At 42.0% G+C, this 18,207-nt stretch overlaps 1 protein-coding gene across 31 annotated transcripts in view; it reads left to right on the top strand.

Annotated features, from left to right (window-relative positions):
* sorbs2a (sorbin and SH3 domain containing 2a) overlaps window positions 1–18,207 on the top strand; it is a 67,136-nt gene that overhangs the window by 45,519 nt on the left and 3,410 nt on the right. For 23 of the 31 annotated variants that reach the window (XM_054743742.2, XM_054743743.2, XM_054743761.2 and 20 more), the window contains 14 exons: window positions 1,263–1,319; window positions 3,063–3,112; window positions 5,924–6,099; window positions 6,328–8,142; window positions 10,055–10,134; window positions 10,354–10,451; window positions 11,393–11,507; window positions 11,620–11,748; window positions 11,953–12,147; window positions 12,560–13,570; window positions 16,015–16,389; window positions 16,854–16,937; window positions 17,124–17,161; window positions 17,694–17,800. In XM_054743742.2, the coding sequence (XP_054599717.1) occupies window positions 1,263–1,319; window positions 3,063–3,112; window positions 5,924–6,099; window positions 6,328–8,142; window positions 10,055–10,134; window positions 10,354–10,451; window positions 11,393–11,507; window positions 11,620–11,748; window positions 11,953–12,147; window positions 12,560–13,570; window positions 16,015–16,389; window positions 16,854–16,937; window positions 17,124–17,161; window positions 17,694–17,800 (4,330 nt within the window). The remainder of the gene's footprint in view (window positions 1–1,262; window positions 1,320–3,062; window positions 3,113–5,923; window positions 6,100–6,327; window positions 8,143–10,054; window positions 10,135–10,353; window positions 10,452–11,392; window positions 11,508–11,619; window positions 11,749–11,952; window positions 12,148–12,559; window positions 13,571–16,014; window positions 16,390–16,853; window positions 16,938–17,123; window positions 17,162–17,693; window positions 17,801–18,207) is intronic. The other 8 variants (XM_054743751.2, XM_054743745.2, XM_054743752.2 and 5 more) reach the window with 8 other exon arrangements.

Genomic DNA, 18,207 nt, shown 5'->3' with positions numbered 1-18,207 from the left:
TACATTCGATATCAGTTTAAAAAATCCAGTATTGAGCATCCCTGATATTTGTTTACTTCTTTGTTTGTTTGGCTTCTTGCAGGCTCTAAAATGTCCACAAAAATAATCCAGATAATTGCATCCTGTTCAACAAAGGGTTACGTTAAGCATGGCCAGGCAGCAGGGCTTGTAAAAAAACTGTCAGTGCAAAACAGTCAGTGCTCAAATACGTTTTCTTTTTACATGTTTCTGCCAAAAATAAACTCATAACATTGTCATTTGAACAGTTACTTCAACATCAGATTAATGTGTTTGTTATTCCTGCTTGTATTTTTATGTTGGCAGATGGGAGAATGTTCTGTATGTTCATGGAGCTAAAATCATGATCGCCCTCTGCTGGACGTAGATATTGTTAGCGTGTTGGTGGTTTAGGTGCAGGGGGTTGAGTTGAGTCACACGCGTGAGGACAGATTACTCCAAACAGACTGATTTATGTCGGGTCATGAGGACACGCCTCCCGTTACACAGCATCGGGCTTTCTGGGCTCACTTTGAAATGTGCAAGTGGGATTTTCACACAAGGACCTGAGGTTTAGGATGATCTCGAAGCCACGTTCAGAAGTGTGTGTGTGTGTGTGTGTGTGTGTGTGTGTGTGTGTGTGTGTGTGTGTGTGTGTGTGTGTGTGTGTGTGTGTGTGTGTGTGTAATATTTAATATTCAGCTAGCCCTTAGTCTTGACATGTTTTTTCACATGCTTTGTTGGTGTTGAGAATTTTATTGGAGTTAATGTTATTGAACCACTTGTTGATAAGCACTGGTGAAACTTGGGATTTGAAGGCTTGATGCACTTTCACATGAACACTGCTGCTTGTACTTCACATGGCTTCCTGCACACTGCTTGGTTTTACACTGCATGTGTGTGGTACTTGTGTGTGTGTGTGTGAGTAGAACAGTTGATGTAAATTATTTCATACACACTTCTAGTTTTGTTTAGACACAAAGACTAAAGGCACATGTGTGTGTTTTAGTGTATGTAGATGCTGCTTGTTAGTGTGTGTTAGTGTTTATATAGTGTGTGACAGAACATATTTGACCTGGTCCATCTGCGGTTACCCAGATTCTCTAACAGGTGTCACTCTCTCCACATTTTTCTCATGTTCTGATTCCTCCCCATGATGTCACCACTGCTTCTCCTTCACCTCATCTTCACCTACCTCCTCCTCCTCCTCCTCCTGCTCTTCTCAAACCCTTCCTGCTCACTGCTGCTGCTGCTTGGGGCTGAAGCCTCCTAAAAAACGACTGGATTATAATCCAGACATCTCCACTCGCCAGCGCATTGAGGTAAATCCAAATGCACGATCCATCTTTAAGTTGTTTTTGATTCCACATGATCTGATCAATAACGTGAGAGCTTCTCAGTGGCCCTTTCAACAATGAAGTCAGTATAAGGTCCTCAAAGATAGATGGAAAACTGTGTTTTAAGTTGATATTTGTTTGTTTAGAGTGATCAGACTTTTACTTGTGGATTGTCTAAAACATGTTGTTGTAGTAAATGTGGCTACATTTATAAAGATGGATGATAGACAACATGTTGGGTTTTTTAATTTTCATAAACAATGTAGCTAACACAAAATGATTGTCAATAAAGTTATTTAGCTGATTCTGTTTTCAAAGTAGGCTCTTATTTGTTCTTTCCTTCCGAATGAGGTGCACTCTCTCCTTTCTGGAGAGACAAGTAAAGATGGAAGAACAATAGCAAACCACACGTCAAGATACACGCCTTCTTTTGTTCAGTTAGGATCCCTCAAACTCCGAGGCTGGGGTGTCCTCCATTATTTTCCAACATAGTTCTATTTCTAGGTACTGCCTCTGCAAAAGAAATAAAAACAAAAACGCTATTTTCTCCTGTCTTGGGCAGCCAGCCTCCCATAGCAGGTGTCCTCTGCTTTTAAAACAGCGCTGTCCATCCGTCTGTGTGATCGGTGTCTACATGTAGCTCAAACAAATGTCTGAATGTTATTCGGTTAACATATTTTTAACTTAAATAGGCCTGAACATTTAATATGAATCCACCCTGATATTGGTGGAATTGCAGTGCTTTAATCATCCACTGAACTGCTGATGTACATCAGTGCCTGCAGCCTTCTTAAAGGTGTGGAACTCTGTAAACCCATTTTTAATGGTTATTTCTGATTACAGGCTAAACATCACCCACATCTCCTACACCTATCTCCTGCATTAGCTTCTGATAGAAAACAGACGGTGAAACTCCAGGATTAGAAAAGCCTGACAGGTCTATGTTACACTGACACTTAACGTTGATGGACTCACCCATCTTGACTCGCAACGGGGAAGGCTGTTGTTGGTTTAATGTCTGGTAAACAGCAGAGAATTTCTCGGCTAGTGGAAGCTAATGTTAGCATTAGCAAGTTCACCACACAGCAGAAGCTCCTTCATGCTTGTGTAATTTGTGGACATAAATCCACTTGCAGGTCAGTGGTTGAGTTAAGAAGCTCAGCTGTGATGTTGGTGACGTTTAGCTCCAGAAAATGGTGCACCTGTACCCCCCACATATCCATTCCTACTAGAGACCACTGCAAATGTATTGATTAAATGGTGTCACTTCTGGTTAGGGGTTCCCAACGCAATATTTATCATGTTCAATAATCAATCTTTCAAGATGGATCAAAGATCATTGCAGCTATAAAATTTGGGGTTTTCCTTTTTGAAGAGTATTCATTACCATCAAGATCCATTCCAGCAGCTCCATGCCAGGTTTTGCATCCCAACATTTGCCTCTTTGAGCTGAGCTTGTAACATCCTTTCCTATTTCACCTTTGCCATCATCCTTCAGAGCAAGAGCGAGAGACCAGAAAAGTAAGCTCTGCGTGTTTTACCTATTGGCCTCTTCTCGGTCAGGTGTGCCATGTGGAACCAGCATCCACTGCACCTTTTTCCCGGGGGGAGTGTTTTAGCTGTGGCACAGCAACAACCGCATGCAGGCTGTGCTTTGTAAGCTGCTCTGCCCCCAGTCTTTGTTCAAGTGGAGCTCACTCTTCTCTTTTGTTTTCTGCATCTTTTCAGGCATCCCTCCACGTTGCTCCTGCTGACAAGGCTTTAGAGAGACCTGCAAGGTAACTGCTGTTTCTTTTATTTCCTTCTGCATCACCCCCACCCCTTCCCCTTCTTCCTCCCCACCCTCCCCCATCCTTCCAGCAGCAGTCCTCTTCTTGTTGTGATTCAGCACAGTGTCACTCTGCTCTTGTCCACGTCTCATCTTTGGCATTAATATCTCTGGTCTGCTGTTAATGATCATTTAGGGGTTAACATTACTCTCTGTTTGCTTTAGTGATTGAAGTCAGGATGCTTTTCTCTCTAACTGAGGCAGAATAAATGAACCCAGCAAGGCTATTGATTCTGCTACCCCCACCCCCCACCCCCGGTAGCTCTCCCTTTCACCACTGGCCTGCTTATTCAGTCGCATTTTCCTCTGTGAACATAATGGATTGAATAGAGTTGTGATGAAAAGGCCACTTAATTCCTTTCAGTGACATGAAGTGTGTTTTCTTCTGAGGAAACCTCATTGATTTTGTGCTTTAAAGGCAATTAACATGAGAAGTTACACTAATGTTTCATTTACATTTGAAATGCCTTGAATAAACATTAGAAATTTTTATCAACTTTAGCCACACTTCAGTTAGCTTGACCTTACTATTAGCACTGGCAAGAATCTAGCAATACAGTATACGTCACAGTCTAGCAAAGAAATTCTGTCTGCCTAAAGTGACAAAATTGCAGTTCTCCCCTCATCCACTAGGGGCTGGCTCCAAAAAGGAGCAAGCTCCCATCGGCATGTTTCAAATGTCATTGTCACAGCAGAAATAAACATGTGTAAAGCCTGGTTAAACGTGTTTTTTTTTTTTTTGTTTAATAGGTCAAGTTTACTGATTAGATGTAATTAAAGCTTGAAATTATAAATTATTGGGTGTGTTCATTTGATTGACAGCTAAGAGATGAGCCGTCTAAGGCTGGCATCTTTCTTCCTGCTTGCTCCAGGGAAGGCCTCAGCTTCATGTTAAAATGTTACAGCCTAGAAAGCAGAGGGCAGCAGAGTCACTCAACCGTGGTTTTCTGGTTAGAAGTGCCTGCCAACCTCTGTTAGCTTTGGTTATCTCATAGCTACGTCAACTCAGAGTTTTTTGGGCATCAATCATTTGCTACCAACCTCACAGCCTCATTCTCAGCTCCATTTTTGTATTCTCCATGAACGGCGAAATGCGTGACGCTGCCAAGATGGCAGTGGGCTTCAATTTAGCTCTTCAGAAACCTACGGGTGACTGCGCTGAGGGTCTGTCCATTACATAAACAGTCGAAATGACAATACAGGGGAGCCGATATGATGTGTTGTGAAACTAAAGCCAGACAATATTAGCAATTTTTAGGACAGAATGTCTTCCGAGGCACATCCAGTGTTATTGTGAGATCTCATTGCTCCGTCAGAATGTAAACTTCTGCCACCTAGCAGTAGGGGTCGTATGAACTAGTTGACTAGTCGACTTCACCACTCTATAGTGACTTTTTATGCCTGTCATCGACTAGTCGCTGTCACGTGATAATGACAAGATGCAGTCCTCGGAAAAGACAGCAGGTGACGAGCTCCTGCGCGTCTGGATCGAGGCGGAGGCGACGCGCTGTGCCAGAGCGTCGGTACTGACACCCGCCATAAAACGGACATTTAACCAAATTGTGACCTTTTCCCTCTTGCAATTTAACCTTCCCCTCACCCCCATCCTAACCTTAACCAGCTTGCGCATGCAAAGCTCTGATCGTTGACATGCTCCAGACATCTGCGTCCTGAGCACGGCCACAGTAACATTATCAAATCAGGTGTCACCACTCAAAAACAAATGTAACGAGATCGTTCATGGCGGCTCATTTCCTTTTACGTTTTCTGTCTTTTATTTTTGCCTGATGCACCCCGCTGCTGTGGAGCGGAGCGCATCACCCGTTTTGTCCTCGGTGACGCACCTAACTGATGTGGCCGGCGAGCACTCCGCTGTTTTTGCGGTCGATAGATCTTTTAGAACTGCAGTTCAAAGGTAACTCATAAGGTAAATATATATGAACCCAGATAGCAGTTTTTCTTTAGGATTGAGAGGAGATGCAGGAAGATAATAGAGACAGGACAGAAAAATAGTCAAATAAAAACAAGTTAGTTTTGTACCTGGTGGTTGCAACAAACAGACACCATTGAAGGTAATCAGAAGTGAGGAACAGAAAATGAAATAATTATTTTAATGTTTAGAGCAGCAGGAACTCTGAGAGGCTGCAGGCGCATCAGTGAGTTTGCGGCTGCTGCGCAGGGGGAGGGGGGAGAGGGCTGAAGCAGAAACTACCGTTGTTAAAAGAAATGTGTTTAACTTTGAAAATGTGGGTGCAATTTTAATTGTCAAAAACTCCAGCGAACCAACCGACCCCACCCACCCCCCACCCCCGCCGCTTCAGGTGTGTGACGTCAAAAACGACTAGTCGAAGTTGACTCGATTTTCATTACTTGACTGTCGACTTTAAAAAAAAATTAAGTCATGCAACCCCTACCTAGCAGTCAGAGTTTGAATTGCGACACACAAAAGAAATAGAGTAAATCGTTTGCATATGAATTGTCAATAAAAATGGATACATGGCTTTTAAATATCAATTCAGTATTATTGAGATGTTTCGATGTATCGATATTTTCTTGCTAATATAGATTCCTTCTAATTCTTTTGTATTTGTGATTGCTGGACATTGACATTTCATTTGTTTATAATTTGTGTCTTTGTGATTGCAGTAGCAGATGTGAATTAAAAGCAACTATAGGGCTTTATAGAGTGTAAATTCATTTCAAACTGTACTTAACTGTGGAAATATTCTGACAGTAGTTGAGACTGATGTTTCTTTCGCAGTGCTGCCAGTGACTACAGGAAAAGAAGGAAGTCTGAGCCGTCAAGTTCCCAAGTGAATGCTCAGTTTCAGAGCAGAGCTGCAACATCCCCTAAACCAGTGGAAGCCTACAGATCGAGCAGCAGCCTAAAGAAACCTGTCATTCGTTCCTCACCATCCTCACCCTCCAGAGCCAAAGGTATTCCCACACAGAATTTCTTTTTCATTGGATGTCCTTTTTCTTTCTGTTTGTCCGCCTGTGTCTTCTCCTCCAGTCTGTTGCTGGAAGTCAGTCAAGTAAATGTATATTTTTTCCCACCCTTTATTTTTCCTTTCCCCGGCACCAGTCTTGTACTGGGTACTATTGCTTAACCTGCTTTCCTCCTTCTTCTCTCTTACCACGCTGCTCTTATGGGACGTCTGAAAGGTGGGGACGCATGCAACATTTATTTAAACAATATGTCCACCCCAGGGTCTTACGAGAGTACATCTCTCCCTCCCATCCCTTTTGACTCTGATCGTATCCACGAAGATGCCAATGAGGAAGGCAGCTCTTCCTCGAAGCAATCTGTCTTTTGTTCAAACAGTTGGCCAACAAAAAGCCAGGATGCTGAGGCATGGAGCAGTGCAGAAGAGGTGTCTCCCTCTTCTGGCAAAATCAAGTCACGCAGTTGTGATGACTTACTCAATGATGGGCATTCTGGTACAGGCGGTCAAAACGCCACACGCTCGGAAAGTGTTGGGTCGCTGATGTGTGACGGAAATCCCTCGACAGTTTCGCCGTCCACTCAGTCACTGCCCCGTCCCCATCGGCGACGTGCGCATGATTCTCCAGGTTTTCTCCAGCTTTATCGAAGGATGCACCAGATTGATCGAGCTCATCTGATTCCATCTGACGTCATCCGTTCTGTTCGCGCTCGCATTCTGGAACTAGAGCGTCAGCCTCATCTGCATCACCATCGTCTTTCTCCTTGGACCCCTTCTTGGGGTGTGGACGTGCCAAGGGATATGGTGCCAAATCGCATTTCTGAATATGAGCGTCTTATTCAGAAGTCCAAATCTATGCCTAATCTGGGTGATGGAGAGGTGCCTTCAGGCACCACTACACCAGGTGGCTCATCATCTCGTGCCAGTAGTGCTGGTGGTGGCACACCTAGTTTTCCAAAACGTCGTTTTTCAATAGAATCTTTGCTAGAGGAGGACAATGGCAACACTAGGACTGTACCTAAAAACATGGATCACATACCTCGTAGCCCACCAGAAGGCCAGCCTCGTGTTGGGCCAGAAACTGCACGTGGCCAGTCATTTCCTGCTCCTCCTGTTCCTCAATGCCCGCAAGCTAATCCGGATTATTCAGACAGTGAACAGGATGCAATCGCATCTGACCTCAGTGATTTCATTCAGGTGGAGGGTTCTTCATTTTGTAGTGAAAGTGATTTTGACCATTGTTCTCTAACGTCATCTGAAAGCCTGTATGGATCTTCCACCCTCCACCATCACCATCTTCGTCATCACCACCACCATCATCACCATCCTAGTCACCAGAGTCTAGGACAGAACCAAGGTTACCAACACCGCCACCTCATCAGCTCCTGCAAAGGTCGCTGCCCGGCCTCGTACACCCGCTTCACTACTATGCTTCGCCATGAGAGGGAACGAGCACGACAAGAAAGCAAGAGACATTCAGAGCAGAACCACGACAGCCATTCTCAAAAGCAGGCCTCGCAATCCCAGCAAGCAATGTCCAAGCTGGCCTTTCTGGTCAGCCCAGTGCCTTTCCGCAGAAAAAAGGGCTCACCACCTACCTCAAGAAAAAGCAGTGGTGGCGGAGGTCGAGGTAGCAGGCCTAAGTCAAAACAGGCCATTTATGAAGCACTAGATGCAGCCTTGAGAGACATTTATGAGCACATTCAAGCAGAGAGAGGCCACAGAAGCTCAAGGCCACCCGACGATAGCATTCTGAGGAGAATCCTGGCTGAACTTCTGCCAAGCGTGCCTGAAAGAAGCTCCTCTTTGCGAGGAAGGAGGGGTTGCTGGCATGAGGGTAATTCCTCTACGTCTACGTACCCTGATGGAAGCCCTACAGGTTTTGCGACATACAGAGGAGAACCATCCACACCAACCTTCCAGTCCCCACAATTACAGTCACCAGTCAGTGCCTGTTACGGACGACTTTTGGAGGCCTCAAACAATAATGAGTATGGAGACGAGCAGGGTAATGGAAACGGTCTCTGTTATTCAGGTGGAGAAAAAACACACAACACATCTCATATTTCACATACATTAGCTCTTTGTACTGTTTACAGACACACAGAATCAAATATTTTTCATACATCTGTTTGAAAGAAAGCGCTAGATGTTAGAGCCCAACTGAGACAAGGACATTTTTACAAGTTTAACAAGTTTACACATAGCAGAGCAGACAGTACTTAGAATGGTTTTGCCTCCATCGACTGAACTATGACATCACTCAATTTATTAATTTATCTTTGTATATTTTTCTGCAACATTTTCTCCTGAAAAAGAAAAAAAAATCTTGAGTTTATCTTTACTCTGATGCTATAAATATCTAAAAGCAAGCTGATGATACCAGTTGGGCTGTTAAGGAGAAACCCACTCCAACCATGTTTATTTTTAATTTGTGTTTCCGTTTTGTATTTGTCCACTGTCATATCCTGTTCTCGAGTTCCTATTTATTCAACATGAAGACGGGTTTACTAAACATTCTAAAGTTAATGTCTGGTAATTTATTGTTTACCAGTAAAGTTTATGATTATTTTTCAGTTAACTAGCAGTTAATTTTATTTTGAAATACAAAAATTCTCCATGTTGGACAGGCAGTCAAAGCTTAACAAAACCTAACCATTTTGAAGACAACTAAATGCTGGCAAGAAACAACAAAATAGTCTATCCATTAGTTTGTTTACTTGCACATCAGAAAACCAAACTGTTGCCCTAAATAGACTGACGTTTTTTTAAATGCTTGTAAACGTGTTAGTCTTGCTGAAGTGCCTTCGTACGAACCAAAAAGCTGTGCTGCAGTGTTGTCGTCGTCCATTACTTCGGCCATTGCGCATATCCTGTTTTAACTTTGTCTGCTTCACTCCCGCCAGCGTTTGTTTACTCTTTGTGTTGCTATAAGCTAACCGGAAGATTCTCGACACAAAAAGGGGGCATGTTGCCACCTACTGTACTAAAGTGGAACGGACTTATTTTGAGAGATCGGTTTTCTAACATACATGTAAACTAAGATAAAGGCTCCCAGTTTATTACTTTAGATCAACTTAGATTGACTTGGATGTGCATGTAAGCGCATATGTTGACTGGATAAAACAATTGTAAAAAGATGAACATTTGAGAATTTGCTGTGTATTTCTTAAAAAATAGGATTCTACATCCAAGTTATTTAATGATTCATATTTGGATGTTCTGATCTTCCACTTAAATGTGCTTGTGTCATACACCAGATTGGGGATGGGCGGTATAGCAAAATAATTTTTTTTTAATCAAATCACGTTTTTTACGGATACAAGCAGCTGACATTAGGGTGTCTGGGCTGTCCCTTAAAGCATGAAAGGCACCCATATGTCAGTTGAGATTAAATTAAGGGTTCAAAATTACAAGTCAACATGTTACAAGTTAGTATTGATAATGTCATTTTTTAGAGTTGACCTACTTGTGAAGTGTATGAAAAAACGTAATTGTATTGAAGAGTAAATTTTAGAAAACAAAAATTCTGTTTGTGGTAAATATTTGTGAGGGTTTATAGTTTTATTTTAATATAATCACCTTCCTGTTGCCTTACTTGTTTATTCAAATAGATTTACATTCATACATTTACCAATTTTTCCTTTTTTTTTTACCATTTGCTTGTATCATTTTGCATTTTTGAACCTGTTTTATTGTGTTGTCTTGTAGCTTTGCATGCCTGTTTGTGCCATATTTGGGGAACAAATCCACCCTTTGTTTTTCCACCTAAAATGGAAATAAAATGCACCTATTTTACCCTAACCTATCATTCCCTCATTTTTCCTTTGGAATGGCATCATCTCTACTATATCATTCAGTGTTTGTTTGTTTTTATCCCATTTTGGAATCACAGGTGTTAACTGAGGCAACACTTCTAATTTTCCTTTATTATTGTTCAACCACAGACCAGGATGTCACGAGGAGTTATTCCACACTAGATGGACGACACACACCTCAGAGCAGAAGGCCGACTCCTGACAGAGAGGTACAATATTATTGTTTAAGTTGCTAGTGTGGTAATAACAGGCAGAAAAATTACACTAAATCTCATGTTCATAAGGCAACTGTTCCCCAACAGCTCAGAAAAGTTAGATGTATTTTATTTTAAGAGGACATCCATATAGTATTTATATATGTTGCATTTAGTGGTGTTTTCTTAAACCTCGTAAGACCTGTTGGTTTTTTCTTCTCACCACTCTCCTAGGTCTCCCATAAACAGATGACACAACTCATTCTGTTCTCTCTCCTCCATCAGAAACAGCCTGCAAGAGCAATTTATGATTTTAAGGCACAAACAGCTAAGTAAGTGCAATAAATGCAGGCATGCTTGCAAACGTAAACCAAGTTTTTAACGGGCTGTTGTTTACCTGCACATTAACACATCCCAACATCCTGCTGACAGATGCTTTAAGCAGTTTGTTTTTGCATCCATCGCTTCAAAAAAATTAAAATTGAAATGAAGTTACAACTTAGCGGCATGTTTAAAGGCCCTCTGACGATTTTTGTATTACATTTTTGCATGATTAAAGCTACTTTACATTAATAACAGATTTCTGTGTATAGACAAGTTTATGGAAGCCCATTTCCACCACTCCAAATAAATATGGTATCTCATAAGTCAAAGTCAAAATATTTTTTCTATTGGAACATTTATTCTATTTTCATGGCAATGTTAAAATAAAAACTACAAAAAATGCCACAACATTTTAACATAACTTAATGACACAATCTCGTAATTATTATGACTTTGCTAAATTATAATAATGACATTGTATCTCATTTTTATGACTTAGCTATCAGTTAATTATGCTTTACAAACTCAGTATACTAACTTCATTATTATGGCTTAACTAGTCATAATTATAAGATGGTGTCTGGTACCTGTTTTGTACATTCTTGATTTGAAGTAGTGCAGGGCCCCCTTGAAAATGAGATGTTTCATCTCAAGGGGTTAATTCTCCTTATAAAGATATGTAAATAAATAAATAAAATTATCAGAGTGCTCCGTCATAATTATTTTTAGCTAAGTAATAATAATTATGAAATAGCTAAGTCATAATTCTGAGATGTTATCACATTGTTAAGACTTAGCTGAAACATAATTAAGAGATATAAGATATTTTTTTATTCCATGGTAGCAGAAATGAGCTTCCATACACGACTACAGAACTTTTTTTTCGCTTCTTTCACCAATTGGTCAAAGTTGCATGCAGAGACACTTCACTGACACATCTGTGTTTCAGGGAGTTGACTTTTAAAAAGGGTGATGCAGTCAACATCATCAGGCAAATCGATAACAACTGGTATGAAGGAGAGCACAGAGGACAGGTGGGGATTTTCCCCATAGCATATGTGGAGGTAACGTTTCTTGTGTATGTTTCTGCAAGATGAATTTATCTTTTGTATGTCTGCTATTCTATTCAGCTAACGTACTCTCTTGGTTGCATCATTTATTTCCCCACTTTTGTAGAAGATCCCAGTGTCAGAGAAGCAGCAGCCAATTCGACCTCCTCCTCCAGCTCATGTTCGAGAGATTGGAGAGGCTGTGGCACGCTTTAATTTCAATGCTGACACGAATGTGGAGTTATCACTAAGAAAGGTTTCTATACCATGTTTTCAAATGTGATCAGAACAATAAAACGTTGCATGTTGTTTTTTATGTTTACTTATTTCTAAGTTAAGATTTTGAACAGTTTATTTAAAGTTACAACGTCTCAAAGCTAAGATCTAATGTGCAGCTGGGTTGGTTGCAGCGTTGATGTGCTACACCTAAACACACCCTCGTGGTGTTGGATGTGTGCAGGGGGAGAGAGTGATTGTGCTGAGGCAGGTGGATCAGAACTGGTTCGAGGGGAAGATCCCCGGCACAAACAAACAGGGCATCTTCCCTGTGTCCTACGTCGACATTGTCAAGCGCTCACCGTCCAAGAGCTCTGCCCACCACATAGATCCTCATGGTTACCATGAAAACAGGACACCGAGCTCCACTCCTGTCAAGGTAAGAAAGTCAAGGGCGCCCTCATTTTTTAGATTGCGACGAGATAGACATAGGAGCTTAAGACAGGAAATTATGTTCAATAAATCACCATGGGCTCCAGTTGATAGTCTAGAGCAGGGCTATTCAATTTCAGGCCTGGAGGGCCGGCATCCAGCATGTTTTAGTTTTAACCCTTCTTTAACGCGTCTGATTTAAATCAGCAGGTGATTAACAGGCTTCTGCAGAGCCTGATGTGCAGCTGCACAGGTGACTCAACCACTTATTCTAGTGTGTTGGAGAAGAGAAACCACTAAAACGTGCTGATACCAGCCCTCCAGGCATGGAATTAAATACCCCTGGTCTAAAGGTTTGTCTCAGTTCTAGTTGAATTTATCCTCCTCTGTTGCTTCTTTCTCACTTTACTCCCATGGAGACGCTCTACCACCTGCCCCCATCGTTCACCACTCGTGACCACGCTTTCCTTCAACCCTCTCCAAGAAGGCTTGACCTCCAAGCCATCACCAATGAGTGGCTGTCCCTCACACTGGACCCACCAACCTCCACTCCCACTCGATCTCTCACAACCACCCCCGTGCCTCCCACACCTCCCCCTCTCCCCGCTGACCTCACCTCTTTTCTCAGAGCTCAAGAGCAGACAGCAGTCTCACCCACCCCATCACACAAAGGCTTAACTGTTTCATGTCGGGCACCTTCCAGAACACCACCTTTTACAGAGAGAGGAGGTTTACGTCACACCACTCCTGTCCTTCATTTATCCCGAACGACTCCACCCCCGCCGCCTCCTTCTCCTCCTCTTCCCCCACACAACTCTCATTCATCGTTCACCTCTTTAATGCCCGGTGCTTCACTTCAACATAACAGTGGCAGGTGTTTACTTATCTCCGAAGGTGTTCATAAGCTGGAAATATTGCCTCAGACAGTTCCCATAAAGTCATCCACACAATATCAAGAGCTGCACAAATCATCTTCCCCTGAAAACAAAAGCAGCAGAGTGCCTGACATCGAGCTGCATGTAGACGACCCTTATGACAACCTGCTGTCTATGACTGTGGATGATTCCAGCTCTGCAGTTGGTGGTGACATTTCAAAATTGCCATCAGCTGACTCCCCATGTGCCGAACTGATTAGTGAATCTCAGAACAGATGGTTACAGAAAACAGACCAACAATCCCATCAGCCAGAGAAGAAACACTCACCTGACAGCGTTCACATACAGCAGTTCTTCAGGCCCGTCACTAGGAAGCCGCTACCTGCTGTGCTGGGTGAGGAGTCGATATCTGTGAAAAAACAAGCAGCTGATGCTCAGAGGCCACCGTCAGTAGAAGGAAAGGCACTCACGGAGTTATTCATTGAGGAAGAGGATGAAGACATGAAGGACAAACAGGAGAGTGTTAGAGTTTTCAATGAGAGAGTCAGTCCAGAGGTACAGCATGGTGTGAGTTTGAAAAATCTTCAGAGTCCCAGAAGGAACACAGAGGAGGCTTTTTGTTTTGATGAGTTACTCCAGAGTGTATCATATAACAAAGCTTATTATTACTGCTCAGTTCAATACAAATGAATCTTTATGGGTATTGATGTGTAGAGGAAATAGAATCCGACAAATATTTCTTTTGAACCCAATCCACAACCTCATGTAAACACAATACTCTGTATTGGTTAAAAGTCTAAAGATATAGAAAACTGTATTGTAGATTAGATCATACATCCCCAGTATGGAGCAATCTAAAAACCAGTTTGCACTATCCAAACTTCCAGGTATATTTACCGGACCTTCATGACATTCACGTGTCTCCGTTTCTTAGGGCTGTCCCGAAAGGACCAGTTTCTGTATCAATTCAAGAACCAATAGAGACCCTATATACTGTACAGGCGTTTCTATTTGGAATGTTACATTTTAGCTGATTGGGGTCTTGTTAAATATCACACAGTGACCTTTTAATAGACTAGATATGTGTAATGCTCCTATTAGTAGTTCCTCCTGTTAAGTGCTTATTTATTTAAATTATTCAGGTTTATAAAAAACATTTGGACATACATTTTATTATGTTCCAGTCATTAGTCATTTATATTTCACTGTTGTAGTAATTCTTGCATGCTTTAATGAAAAAAGTAACTAAGTAGTTATTTTTCTTGGTAATTAGTTACTTTTATAATCTTGTAACTCAGTTAGTAACTGAGTTACTTTTTTGACAAAGTAATCAGTAACTATCACTAATTACTTTTTTAAAGTAACGTTCCCAACACTGATGCTGACATCTTAGAAACGTCGTAAAGGGACGACTTTGTATGGAGAAAGAATGGCAGAGGGGACAGCTGTTGTATTCTCTGTCACCTTCCACCTTCCCAGAAATTTCCCAGAACTCCTATAGTGGAAAGATTACTTAAATCTACTGTAAGTCAAATATTTGCATTTTAGGGCCTGAATTATCATCGTAGCTCTGGTCTGGTCAACCAGTTGCTAGAGCATATCTTAAAGCCTGGGGCACGCCGGAGACAGACGCACTGTGCCGCGAACGCGCTGCGGTTTTAAGAAGTCAAATGGTCACACAGGACGCGCCGCTGAGCTCTTCTTGGAAAGTTGTGCGATGGTCACAACATCACATAGGACTTGACAACAGGAAGCAGGAAGTGACTATTGTTTATACATGATCAGACTTGCTGTCGTGTTTTGTCAGACTAATTCATTAAAAATGGGTAAGTGCTTTAAAGTTATCAAAACTGTCGTTGGGTTTGTGCCGTGAAGCCGTTCCGCGTCGTAATGTCTGTTGTAAAGTACTCATCAATGTGGTAAACAGCCGTGGCGTGGCGACACTTGAAATAGAGCTGGCGCCTACCTGTAGCGACTCTGCACGGCTCCGCGCTTCTGAGACGCTGCACGGCGCTCCCAGTGTAGCCACTCTCATTAACTATAATAGCTTCTATTTAAATGACGTCTTTCTCTGGTGTGCCCGAGGCTGAAGGCTCTACATCTCACTGAAGCATTAAATGAACTTAACAAGAAAATAAATACTAAACAAAAAAACTCCTAAAAACATGGAGCTGTTTGAAGAAAAGGTATACTGTTATTACATTGCATCATCATTGCCTTATTATTGTTAGTTATTATTTTGTTAGTAGTAGTAGTAATTTACACTATACTAAAGGCCTTATTCACCAAAGCTAAAAATGCAAAATGGAAAAATGTCCATTGCTTTTTTCTTGGTGAGGAAGTTAAACTGTTAAAGTCATATCATGTAAAGATGCATGACTGAAGTTTTAACTGTGTGTTTAAATACACCAGTGCTAATGTTATCTAACATCTCTTTAGTGCAGTTGACATATTGTGGATATTTTTATTGTGAAGGCATAAATTCTCTTATATATAAATATAAATATTTAGCTAATAAAACCAGATTTTATATTTCGCAGGGGCCTAGTGGTAGCGTGTCTTCCCTGGGATGGGAGATCAGGGTTCAAATCCCAGTCAGGTCATACCAAAGACTTTATAAATGGGACCCAGTGCCTCCCTGCTTGACACTCAGCTCTAAGAGGTTGGATTGGGGGGTTAAACCAACAAATAGTTCCCAAGTGCGGCCACCGCTGCAGCTCACCGCTCCACACGGGGAGGGGTCAAATGAGGAAATGTAATTTCACCAGTGTGTGATGGTGACTTATGTATTTACAAAACTTTAGAAGGAAATTAGATTTTATCCAAATGAAAAAGCTTTGATCATCATCTTCAGTTTGGAATTATCCACACCTTTCCCGATGCTGATGTTTGATTTTAAAGCCAGTTATTCCTCTGTGTCCCTTCTGAGGTTTTATCAGGAGCTGTCTGACATTCCCATCATGGAGTTTCCCAGGATGTAAATGTTTTTATCCCCATAGGTCAAAGTTGCCTCTCTGACTCCGTTACCTCACTCTGCTCTTCTCAAACACTCCACGCCACAACCAGTGACTTCCGTACTCCCTCCCCCTTCTCCGTCCGCTTCACCCCGATCACATCATAACCACACCACCATCCCTGTCTGTCCCCCCATCTCTCCTCGTCCCCCATCCCTCCCTCAGTTCTCAACGTCTCCCCTTCCTCCCATGTCTCCCTGTTCATCTCGCTCCGCCACATCGTGCCCCGTCTCTGAGTCACCCTTCCTTTCTCCTGCCCCATCTCCCCTTAAAGCCTCCTCCCCTCCCCTCTCCTCTCCACGATCTCCCACTTCTGCCCCCACTGTGTCACACCCAGGACGTAGGTCCCCCAAGGTGAAGGTACCGTGGTGACGATTCTGACTCCTCTAATGATCTAACCTGTTCTGTGACTTTGGTGCTGAAATGTTTGATTAAATAATGATATAGATGCCAGTATTTTTACCTCCTGTTGGTGGTTTACGTCACAGATTTGGTAAAAATATCTGGATGGTTTTAGACTTTTGATTCATAAGTGAAGCTGGGTTTGTTTAAGAGTTGGGCTGTTGATTAGTGTCAGAGATTGGCCTCCATGATTAATCACACTATAAATACTAACTTGCATCACATATTAACCTGTTAACTATGATGTATGGAGAGCAGGAAACATGTCAGAATGGCCCGGTGAGCTGCTTGGTGTGATGGGAGAGATCAGCATCAGCATGTAGATTGATGATGCTGGCGGCGTGTGTTTGTTCAGCCGGTCGACAAGGTTGCTGTCATTGTAATTGCTGAAGGTTATAGGTGTGCTGCCTCTGGTCTTTAAGCAGGATCCAGTTGTTGGTGGTAAACCTCCTCGTAGCCCCATCTTGTCCCGGAGGTCCTATCTGTCTCCCGTTAGGGGTCGAAGGGTAGGGGGGCATGTCTTCAATCTACTAAAATCCTGCTGCACCTCTTGCTCTCTGCAGGAAGGAATACTTAAGAAATTATTTAATTTTTAACCATCAAAGAAGTTTTATTTTTTCTGATAACACTAATGTGCCAAAAGCAGCACTTTTTAATTTAACATTTGTCTCTTTTGTTCCTCTGTGACACAGCGGTTAGTACAGGATGCGCTACATGGCGGGGGAGACCCGTAAGTAACAGTTTTGTGATCATCCTACAGTCACGTTTTTTCAGTGTATTAAAACTAGTCCTGTTTTGTGTTAAACATGTGAATTTAGTTTCCAAAAGTTATAGAAAAAAATATATTTGAAAACTTTGCGTCTCTTCCTTCTTCTCTAATAGGCCAGACCTTTTTTGGGGGGTGAATGTGGAGATTAATTAGAAATAACTGCAGTTGTGGGCCTAAAAGTTGTCTGTTTGCATTTTACACAGCAAAGAGGAAAATAAAACAACATTTCAGCATTTTCTTTTGCTTCTCTGAACACAAAGAGCCAACAGTAGGAGAGGATTTTTTGGGTAAAATGGGGTCATTTTTGTCTCCCCATGAAAGATGCTAGTTGATGCTTGTTCATTTACCAGGACAGACATTGGACCACTGGGTGGCGCCACTAAGTAATCCATTTCAGTGTAACTGTGATTCTGATATGGAAGAGTGAGCAGTTTTCTAATTGCGGTGTATTGTGGGTAGTTCATGTGTGTGTGTGTGTGTGTGTGCACCACAGGTACCAGGCCCTGTACAACTACGTACCTCGCAATGAGGACGAGCTGGAGCTGAGGGAGGGAGACGTTGTTGATGTGATGGAGAAGTGTGATGATGGCTGGTTTGTTGGTAAGATTTAGACTTTACAGTAACTGTCAAGACTCTTTTTTTTGCCTGTTTACCTGAAAACATGATAGATGTAGTTTGGGAATAAAAGATTTGTGGGTATTGTTGATGATTTAAAATGAGTCCTCATTAGAAAATCAGTAAGTGGAAACAAATCTGTGATAAAGGGAGAAAACCAGAGGTGCAGACTCGAGTCACATGACTTGGACTCGAGTCAGACTCGAGTCATTATTTTAATGACTTCTGACTTGATTTGATAAAATCTATAAAGACTTACAACTTGACTCGGACTTGAACGCCAATGACTTGCGACTTAAATCAACTTGCTTCTGTAGACTTGATGATGACTTGAGCAATTTGATATTTTAGCACAAAGCGCCACGACATGGACAAAAATCATAAATCATTCT

The sequence above is a fragment of the Nothobranchius furzeri genome, chromosome 4, assembly GCF_043380555.1.
Source record: "Nothobranchius furzeri strain GRZ-AD chromosome 4, NfurGRZ-RIMD1, whole genome shotgun sequence".
Taxonomy (NCBI): Eukaryota; Metazoa; Chordata; class Actinopteri; order Cyprinodontiformes; family Nothobranchiidae; genus Nothobranchius; species Nothobranchius furzeri.
The sequence above is the reverse complement of the archived record's forward strand: the minus strand, read 5'-3'. Positions and strand labels throughout refer to the sequence as shown.